Source organism: Haplochromis burtoni, unplaced genomic scaffold (assembly GCF_018398535.1).
Source record: "Haplochromis burtoni strain Fernald_Lab_line unplaced genomic scaffold, NCSU_Asbu1 Contig_103, whole genome shotgun sequence".
Lineage (NCBI taxonomy): Eukaryota > Metazoa > Chordata > Actinopteri > Cichliformes > Cichlidae > Haplochromis > Haplochromis burtoni.
In genome coordinates, this window is record NW_024582464.1 from 1,329,345 (window position 1) to 1,339,747 (window position 10,403).

Below are 10,403 nucleotides of genomic sequence, written 5' to 3' on the forward strand. Positions count from 1 at the left end.
AGACCTATCTCTTTGCTTGTCCTGCTAGACTTCAGTGTAGCGTTCGATACTGTTGACCGTATTTTATTACAGAGATTAGAGCAGGCCGCAGGTATTAAAGGTCCTGTGCCGCACTGATTTGAATCATATCTCTCTCCAATATACTCCAGTTTGTTCATGTAAATGGGGAGTCTTATTCACACACTAAGGTTAATATTGGAGTTCCACAGGGTTCCATGTAGGACCAGTTCTGTTTGCATTATACATGCTTCCCCTAGGTCACAGGTGTCAAACTCCAGTTGTTGAGGGATGGGGTCCTTAAACTTTTGAATGAGTCCCTGCTGCAACACACCTGAATAAACACCTGAGGTGGTAATTCAGCCATTTAACTGATGTTACAGCAGCTCATGAGTGAATAAACATGGTGCAATAAAAGTACTTTTAGAAGTAGATTTTTTTCAAAAACTTACATATATAAGTAGGATTAAAGCAGGGGTCGGCAACCCTAGGCACGCATGCCCGAAGGGTTAACTGATGGCACGACCATACCTGGACCGGCCATCGGGCATACCAGGCATTTGCTCGGTGGGCCGATGATTTTTTTTTTTTTGGAACGGTATAAACAATGAAAGGTGGTGGATTGGCCAGACGCTGGCCGGTGTGTAAAAATAACTCAGTTGTTTGGTGGTGGCTATGGCGGAGCTTCCACAGATTCAGTAACATTAACAAGTGGTGGAGGCCAGCAGGTGGCTGGGGGAGAGGGGAGGCAGGAGGAGGAGAGACCCAAGGCAGCCGACGGTCCGAGTGTCAGGTGAACCGAACTTCAGGTAAGAAGTTATGACCTGCAGTCTATCTGGGTCAGATATAAACCAGGTGTATATCTGAGTGAATCATAATGCAATCATATGGCACACTTACTTCTGAGGAAATTTTAAATGGCACTCATCATCAGAAAGGTTGCCTACCCCTGTATTAAAGTCACTGAAAGTGCAGGTCTCTGGCTCACCAACTGGTAACACTACCATTAATGGCCATTACTGATTATTGCGCCTATGTTTGACAAATCAATGTCTTCTATGTGAAAGGTATCACTTCTTTTCCATGACAACAAATTTTCCAAACTCAGCTAAAGCATTCTGTTTGTACACTGCTGTTTGATTTATTGATCAGTAGGATTTGAAGGCAGAAAAGAGGACAGCTAGTATGAGTACAGTAAAGAGATTTGCTAACTTTTTGAAAAAAATCAATAAATAAATCAGCCATACAGCTTGTGAAACATCTGTTTAAATCTTGTTGAATTTAATTGGCTAATCTCACAAAAAAGCAGTTTTAGAGTAACACCACATCTCACCTGATCACAGCCTTATAAAACAAGTTATGTTACTTATTTCTAATTACTTTAATCACACTGTACAGCTTGTCATGGCTAACAGATGGATTCAAGCGCAGACAGCGTTCTGGCAAGCAATAAAGGTGACAAATTATTGACACAAGAGTGAAACCACAGTGATTTATATATACAGTGAGTGGGGCAGGGGTCCAGGGCTCCAGGGGATAGAGGGGAGGAAATCCATGCTCGCTCTTCACTCAGTCCAAACGCCGCCACTCCTCTTCTCACGCACACTCACTTCTCCTCAGCCACTCTCGCTCCAATTTCCACTTATGCCGACACACTCAGGGATCACAGGTAATGGTGGGTTGAATATATGATTGTTTGTGAGTGGAATTAAAGTTGAGCAGCACCACCATCCAAAATAATTTGCTAATTTTACTTTGGGAGAGTTTAGAGCTTAAAAAGTCAATGCTGCCAGTGAGGAATGGGAGCAGCTTTGATGTTCCATCAATGTGCAACCTACCATTCTAGACGGACACCAGCTGCAGAATCAGTACTACATTCAAAAGGAGGGAGGTACATCTTTTTAAAAAGAAAAATCTGCCTTGAAATTTTGCAATTTAGTTGAGCTCAGCACTGCAATGGTAATATGCAAAGCACACAATAATGTCCTAAAGTGTATTCTCAAGTTTTTCAAAATTAGAGAGACAACATACTCAGAGGAACTCAAAGGAAAAGTTATGTTCCAAAAAGCAAGGATTAGGACAAAAAAGGAGATGTAAATGTGCCTGTGTCATCCAGGTCATCGTAGTCTAAGGAGCTTGGAAACGTTTCACCTCTCATCTGAGAATCTTCTTCAGTTCTAAGACTATAATGGTGGAGAGTCCCAGATTTAAGATGTAAATGTGTTAGAGGATAAACTTGTAGAGTAATTGTGATGAGCAATTCACTGTAAATTTACAAAAAATTATCAGAAATCTCAGAGTTTCATTTCAAATTCATATGACTTTCTATTTCAGTGGAGCTGTCCAATGAAAAGGTTTCACAAACCTGCATAGTGAGGAAGAAATAAATTCTGTCTATTTTTCTTGCTTGAAGTTTTTTCATTCAAAACACACAAGTGGGAGGGGGGTCATTTCAGTAACTTAATTTGGTTTGTAAAGGCGTGTGTTATAAGTGCTGCCAGAAATGAGCTTCCACTGTGTAGGAAAATTCCCTTCAACCGTATGTCAGGTGGTGTGACTCCCCCCTCCCAAAGCCTTATTGGAGCAGCAGGTGGAGCTCCCTCAGCATCTCTCCTTCATATTATCAATACCATTGTCTTTGTGGACTCATAACCAGCTGGGATGCATCTCTGTGGAAAAACTCCCCTTTATGTGGCAACTTTATAGCTAAAAGGAGCACAGCAATCACATCCTGCAGAAACTAGGTAAGTCTAATTTAGTTCACTTTAGTAGTAAAGACTGCTATATTCATACAGAGTTTTGAAGCTTCTAAAAGGTAAAAAGGATGAAAGAATAAAGCTATATGTATGGTTCTGTATGTCATCAAGATTACAGTGGATCCCTAACTTCTCTCAAGTAACACAGGGCCGCAGACAAGCAATTTCCAAGTGACAGAGATTTGAAGAAAACATAACTTTCTTCAGACACCATTAATGCTTTGTTTTAGTTACACCCAGATGAAACCCACCTAACACAGTAGGCCAGCTTTCATGTAGAGTTATTTTGAGTTTACAACAAAGTAGCCTACAAAATGTAAATCTATTTTTAGCAGCTTAAACTCAACAGTTGTCATCATGTACAATATGTTATCCTAACAGTTACACCTAAAACTTTCCAAGTAGGTCTTAAAAAGCTGCACAATGTGACGCCCTGAACATTATTTGTCTTACTGTACATCCAGTGGTTTTATTGCAGGTATTAGCATGTGAGCAAACAATGGAGGGAGCCACTTTATCCATCTTTGTTACTATCCAGAAGATATACTACCCTTTACTTTGTGTCATCGGCATTCCAGGTTTGTATTGCCTTTGGCTTTCCACGATCTATCAAGAATAATGGACATCAAAATATAACAATGCACAAGACAAGTAGAAATAGAAATGTGACATTGCGTATTTAGCTGCGGACAAGGATTAGGGCCACTGGAAAAAAGAAAAAGAAAAAGTGGGCACATCTTTTTTTTCTTCTTCTCCAGAATTCTGAGAAAAGTTAGAATTCTGAGAAAAAAGTCAGAATTCTGAGAAAAAAGTCAGAATTCTGAGAAAAAAGTCAGAATTCTGACTTTTCATCTGAATTATTTTTTCTCAGTCTTCAAGCCTTTGTCGCGTCGTTGTGATGTAATCGGCCTACAAATGCGGCCTCAGGAGGATGTAGCCTCTGAATTTGGACACAGCTACTCTGTAACCAACAACATTAGCTAACTGATGTATGCTAGCTACCAAATCCTTGATGAAATCCATGAGTTTCCTAAATAGTTCCTGAATAGTTAAAAATGTGTGAAAACTGGACATCAGATAAATTTTGCTACTTACTGTATCTTGTGGATGTGTACAATATCATATGCATCCTTAGTTTTAGCTTTTATCTTTGACCAAATTATCAATAAACGAGTGTGGGCCTGTGTTCCTACTCTTTGTTCTAGGAAACCTCTTCACATTCTACATGATCTGTTTCCGTAATTGTGGGATGTCCAGCACAGCCATCATCTACCTCAGTTGTCTAGCTATTGCTGACATTTTCTACTTGGTGTGGGTAATTCTTATTGACCTAACTCTCGCCTTCTGGACCCTGCAGCCCTTCTGGCACTCTTACCCCTGGTGTAGCATTCTGGGATTTTTGCAGTATGGGTCACTCTACAGCTCCTCTTGGATTGTGGTGGTGTTCACCATCGAGCGTTACTTGGTCCTCCGCAGCACGGCTGTCAAACAGCATTTGTCACAAACTAGGGTCACTAAGCTTACCTGCATAGCTATTGTGCTGGTATCCCACCTGGTCTCTGTGCCTCTGGCTTGGATCAATATTGTCACACCTGTGAACCTCACAGTGGATGGAGAGAACATCACATTGCCCAGATGTCTATACCGCAATGAGACCTACACTACTGTTATAGTGTGGATAACTACATTCCTCTCAGGAGGAATTCCGATCGTGTTGGTTATCATTTTCAATTACCTCATTGGGTACCATTTGTGCAACGCCAGTAAGCTCTTCACTAAAGAGGAGTATCGTGTCATGCAGGGTAAAAGCACGAGGGGCATGTTGAGGAGGACCATTCTCCTGCTGGGAACCGTCTCTGTGGCTTTTGTTGTGCTTAGCCTTCCTCGTTTTGTCACGTATTGCATCTTGAGGACCAACTACAATAATGAGAATTTTAATAGAAATGACTACAGCATTCCAATCAACGTTGCCGGAGACATTGCCAACATGCTGCAGAACCTGAACTCCACCACAAACTTCCTACTCTACTGTATGGTCAGTCGCCGCTTCCGGCAAGAGCTGGTCCAGGTACTGACTTGTAATGAGAAGGCACTTGAACTGGGCTCTGTCCTCACAAATACTACCATGAAAGTTTTTTCAGTGGTGGATCATAAGGCTTCATATTCCAGCAACCCTGTGTCTGTGGTGCTAACCAGTTTAAAACCTACAGAATAGAACGAACTCCAAGAAGATAAAAAGGTTAAAGTTTCTTCTTTAAACTAGTTTTAACACAAAAGCCGTGAATCAAGGTACACTTACCTACTTTTATAGGCTGTATCCCCGGAAACTCATCAAGTTCGATATTAACCTCAAGCCAGAATGATGTGTTTGGTTGGTTTACACAGGTAGAACAGTATCAGCATATACACAGATGGTGTATATGAAAAACTTGTTTAACAGAATATATTGCAAAAACAGATACTTGGGACGAATTCTGAAAAGGTGTCAAAATGTCCAATTAAGTGCAAGGACTTGAAAGAAAGATTAAAATACCTATGTTGGTGTCATGGCTCTCAATACATACAACAATATTAGATTGCAGCAAAAGCCCAAATTGGACAGATGGATGACCTGCTCTGAAACACCTCAACAATTTCTTGATTGCTATGAAGTTATACATATGTCCCAAAAAGCTGAATCCAACAGATAAACAGATATTTTGTGAATTAATGCCACAGATAAGCCTCTATTTCTTAAAAAAAATTATGACTGAGATTTAAAAATTTATTTTGTATTCAATAAGACCCAAAATGAGTGACTGAGCCCATAAACTTAACCTCTCAAAACGTTTTCCTTCTAAGTCAGAAAGCCATTTTTCCATGGACTTCTATGGGACTGGGAGTCCTTTTGCATTCACAGCTATCGTCATCAGGTGGACTTGAGACAGAAGGCAGGTTTAAGGAACTGCATATTGGCTGAACGTCTATGTTTTTACTGTATGTGATGCCAACATATAAATTACATCTACTGACATCGTCACCAACAGTCACTGGTTACTAAAGTTACATTATTAACCCAGAAGGTTGATTTTGGGCACTCTTGTTGTTTTAAAATCAACCTTCTGTACTACTGAAGGGTGTACTACCAAGGAAATAAGTCAGGCTTTCTTTGTATAAGCTGACTTGACAAAACCTAAAACCCCAGTCAGAGATGAGCGATATCACGCTATAATTTCTGCAACTTTCTCTGTTGAGGCGGCCTTTCTTTGCTGTGTCATATGATCTTTTTCCATACAAAATTATCCCTATAAATTCTGCCTATCATTCACAGTAGAGCTCTGGAACTTTAAAACTGGCCTGTACCTTATTAAAGGTGATGTGGAAATTTAGTTTGTTGGCAGAAGTTAAATCAATTTTATTGATTGACAGGTGCTCTTTGTGTGTGTTCTGCATTCTACTAACTGCGCTGTAAAAGAGCAGCAGATCAGAATCAAGTATATTAACATTTACACATTTTCTGCATCACCAGATGAATATTCCAGCAACATTGTGACGTTTGTACAGCTGCGCTTCATTTGCAATATCAGTGAGGTACAGTACAGAGGTACAATTTAAATTTTAATATGCAAAGAAAAAAAATCATATGCAAGTCCAGCCGTTTGTAAAAAGAAATCCTGAACATAACCCGCTCCTGTTCAGGTTAAATTACCACAATTTTTTAGTCAGGTAGAAAGAAAGCCACTTTCATGACAAACAACTTAAAACAAGACTTTCTTGCTAACCTAGTAATCTAGCTTAATGACACACCCCTCTTGGTTTCTTCTTCCAAGCACAGGAATGACCAGTGTTGAACATCAGAAAGAATGCAAGTTTAAGATATTAAACTAGTTCTCTTTTCAGACCCAGAAGTTACTGCATTTTTTCCCATCCACACAAAAACATGGTATGCATTTTGCTCAAAGAACCATTATATACAACCTTTTGCCCGACTGTGGGCCTTTGTCAATACAGTTTATTTATAAAACAAAAAAGGAAAATCAGACTTGGGTGTGATATGGATCATGTCTAGTTATGAAACAAAAACATGTTCTTGTTTGATGGCCTTGAAAATGGGTCACTGTATAAAATCTACTGAGAACACAGTTCAGTACCGTTTTATACATGCTGTAGTATATATTCTTTACCTGTCAAGTCCTGTGTATCCTTTTCCCCCCTGCTGCTTCAATTTCATTGCTTCACAATGTGTGATGAAAACAAAACATGACACCTTTCCAACAAAACAGTTGAATGTGGCTGGCTGCAGCCTGCCTACCTGGTTGAAGAAGCAACCTGATTGGCAGCCCTGGAGTTCACGCTCCACACCTTTTGCATAAATGGGTCACGAGACTTCCAAGATTTGCATAAGACAGGAAGGAACAAGCAGCGGGAATGTTTCCTGTTTGCCACAAAACAGGTTTGTGCTGAGGCTGAGCAGCTTTAAGCGAAGGTAGGTGTGAAAACACATTGGCTTTGTTCTTTAACTTGTAATGTCAAACACCATGTTAACTTTTGACTCTTTTTTTTTAGTTATTGTTTAAAAAGAAATACCTGGCATTGCTTTTGATGAATGATTCTGACCTTTGTACTTGTTTGTCACGATCAGGTTACGCTTCAACCCACCTGTAGAGATCCTCCGTTTTCACTTGTTTCAGTGTGAAAAATAAAAGAACACATGAATACTTCTACTGAGAAGCGTTTGCCACATTAAGGGTAATGCTTTTCCCTGTGGTTCTAGTCTCGGTTTGTAACCGCCATGTTGATTTTATGTAGGGCGTTTTGCTGTGTGTGTGTGTATGTGCGTGCGTGTGTTTTTGTGTGTGTCTGTCTTTAAGGTGCCATGTTGCAACAGATTATTTTAACACTGCTTTCATTTTCACCACAGAGGCCAAAGACACTTTTAATTGGTAAAATAAAATTAAAAAATGGACCCTTATAAAGGTAGGAAGGCACAGACACAGAGCTATCAGCTTGCCAAAAATGCCATTTTAAGTGAAGTGAGTAAAAACCTGTTGATCTTTTCCTTCTTGCTTTCAGGGCCTTGTCCCCATCATAGCATTCCTGTTGAAATGGGTGAGACTCTGGACTTGGAACGGCTCCCCCCATGTGAACAGTGTAACGCACACACAGAGACCGTCAAAAGGCTAGAGGCATCTAAATTCCCTGAGAACCAGTATAAGCACCAGTTTCGCATTAACTCCCCAGCAGCACCACTCTCGGGACACGTGAATGCCCCATTCATGGAAGATTTTTGGCATGTTAGCCTAAGACAGAAAGTGCAGTATAAGCAAGAACCCATAGGCCCTTCAAGCCAGCACCGGAGCCACTCTGTGGACGATGCAGAGTACTTGGAGCCCCCCCAACCGCTCAAATCGGACTTCAACAGCATCAACTATGTTAAAATGCCAATTCCACATATGCCATGTGAGTATGTCAGTGAATTACCACTGGATTGTTTCATTTAAGTAGATCTGAAAAATTATCCAATATTTACACAGAACACTGTAAAAGAGGTCACAAATTAAAGGAAAAATAATCTGTACCTTAATCCCTTACAATGTCTCAGTTTTTGCTGATATGTTTGGAGTCCACAGATTTACGGGGAAAACAAAAAAATACGTAATCCATAGGTTTCTCTACTGTTTACTGAAACCTTTCAGCATAAACAATCACACCCACAACTTTAGGCCTGTGAAGAAAAAAAAAATCCAACCAGGTGAGCAGGAAAACAAATTCGCACAGAAGTCAGCGCTGCTGTGCCACATTGTAACAGGCTGTAAAAATGTTAAGCATTTTAAAATGGGATTCTATAGGGACTGACAAGCTGGTGAACTGTAGCTTTTAGCTTCCTTTTTCAGCCCTGTTTGTTGATACTGTGTCATAGGACACTAAAACACCAAACTCATGCCCACTTTAAGACATCTTTACTTTGCGGCTGGCGCTCAATAACATGGAAACATCGAGTGTCCCATAACAAATGATAACTATAATTGGTCATATTGTGACTATGAATTTGACATATGATATTGAATGTCACTGAAAAAAATTGGTTGTAGGCAGCAATCATTTAAAACCATAATTTTAGCACTCAAGAACAAACAGTAAATGTGCTATTGCATTCCAGAAGCAGGACAATCTGCATCACATTTCTGCTAAACCATCTGAAAGAGGAACTTATGTCTGCTCCTCTGTGTCTGTCTGCAGGCCACATGCCAATGCAGGGAAGCTGTCTGAAACAGCGCACGTGCTGCCCTCCAGCAAACCCGCGCGGACGCGATAATTATTGTCATCAAGACCCGGGTTACCCAGCAGCCCGACACCAGGAGCCTCAACCTCACCAGAAAATGTTTGTCATTATGATCTACTAATTCCAGCATTGGTTCACTGGTGGAATACTTTCCCCAATACCGTATGTTGTGAGTCACTCTGTGGTCATTTCTCATCATTTCCCTCCACAGGAATCTCTCTCAAAATGGGCAGCAACTTAAAGGTGCTCTTAATGGTCACTGTGGTTCTGCGCCTCCCTATGCAACACCTCCTCTAGACGTGATGCATGAGGTCAGCGTGGGTTGCTCCGACCTTGCAGGCGCAGGATCAGGCACGAAGGAGATCAGGAGGATCATCAGTCTTCCCGAGGAGTGCAGTAAGTCCCACCATGTGCCAAAGCATGCATCATTCCCTTCCGTTTCATGTTTCCCTTCTGTTCAGGATAATGACTGATGGGTTTTTTTGTTTTCTGTTTTTCCCCTCCCTCATTGACAGGAAGAGTTTTTATCACATATTCAGTGGACATAGCCAAGGAAATGTTCATGTTTGTTAAATTTCTCGTGGACCAAGGCTTTAGACCCTCAGTAAGTCCATCAGCCTTTGATTTCCCGCAGATGCTCACTCCACTTCAAATGTTCTCACTCGCTCTGCCTTTCCTCAGCTCGACATGTTTGACAGTTCAATCCGAAGCATGGGTATCAACCAATGGATGGACCGTTTTCTGAATGATGTAAGTGTGACGGCTGAGTTTGATTAGGCAATTCTTCAATTCTTATCACAGCTGTGCTGAAAAATTGACAGTGAGGATTGTTTTGACAGAAATCAGTGCTGATCATTGTGGCCATCAGCCCCAAGTACAAAGCGGATGTGGAAGGAGATGGAGTCGATGAGCATGGCCTGCACACCAAGTACATCTACAACCAGGTAAATGGCCTCTTAGGAACTGAGAAGCAAATATTTGCTCACAATGTCTCCCTCTTGTGGCTTTTCTGTATCATTATAGTACCTCCTCTCACATTTCAATTGCATGGAAGAATGAGGAAATACCTCCCAGGAACTGAAAACAGCCGTTCCTCCCAGATTCCTCACTGTGTTAGTGTGCCAGAGCAGAGTGCAGTCAAATTCTTCTGCTTTCTGTCAGAGCATCAATCACAATGTGTAATTGTGTCAATGTTAGGTGACAAGGAAAATACATTTTGGTTGAACTCATGAGTGAAGCCTTTGTTTAGTTCTATCACTGACTATCCTTTCACAATGGCACAGATTCAAAATGAGTACATCCAGCAAGGCTGCCTGAACTTCAGACTGGTTCCTGTGATGTTTCCCAATGCAGCCAAGGTAAGACTGATCAACACATGATTGGGGGGG

The 10,403-nt window shown here is 40.9% G+C and overlaps 2 protein-coding genes across 2 annotated transcripts in view; both read left to right on the top strand.

The window, feature by feature from the left end:
- The first annotated feature begins 4,002 nt into the window (after nucleotides 1-4,002).
- On the top strand, nucleotides 4,003-4,968 carry LOC102295393 (probable G-protein coupled receptor 139). The gene has a single exon (XM_005931094.2). It carries the CDS (start codon nucleotides 4,003-4,005, stop codon nucleotides 4,966-4,968), a length of 966 nt encoding a protein of 321 aa, XP_005931156.2.
- A 2,146-nt stretch (nucleotides 4,969-7,114) lies between these two features.
- Nucleotides 7,115-10,403, top strand: part of traf3ip2a (TRAF3 interacting protein 2a) — a 4,956-nt gene continuing 1,667 nt past the window's right edge. The window contains exons 1-10 of the mRNA XM_005931054.3: nucleotides 7,115-7,218; nucleotides 7,375-7,481; nucleotides 7,654-7,709; nucleotides 7,806-8,192; nucleotides 8,973-9,114; nucleotides 9,227-9,411; nucleotides 9,531-9,619; nucleotides 9,697-9,765; nucleotides 9,855-9,959; nucleotides 10,299-10,373. Of these exons, the coding sequence (XP_005931116.1) occupies nucleotides 7,694-7,709; nucleotides 7,806-8,192; nucleotides 8,973-9,114; nucleotides 9,227-9,411; nucleotides 9,531-9,619; nucleotides 9,697-9,765; nucleotides 9,855-9,959; nucleotides 10,299-10,373 (1,068 nt within the window). The 5' untranslated portion in view covers nucleotides 7,115-7,218; nucleotides 7,375-7,481; nucleotides 7,654-7,693. The remainder of the gene's footprint in view (nucleotides 7,219-7,374; nucleotides 7,482-7,653; nucleotides 7,710-7,805; nucleotides 8,193-8,972; nucleotides 9,115-9,226; nucleotides 9,412-9,530; nucleotides 9,620-9,696; nucleotides 9,766-9,854; nucleotides 9,960-10,298; nucleotides 10,374-10,403) is intronic.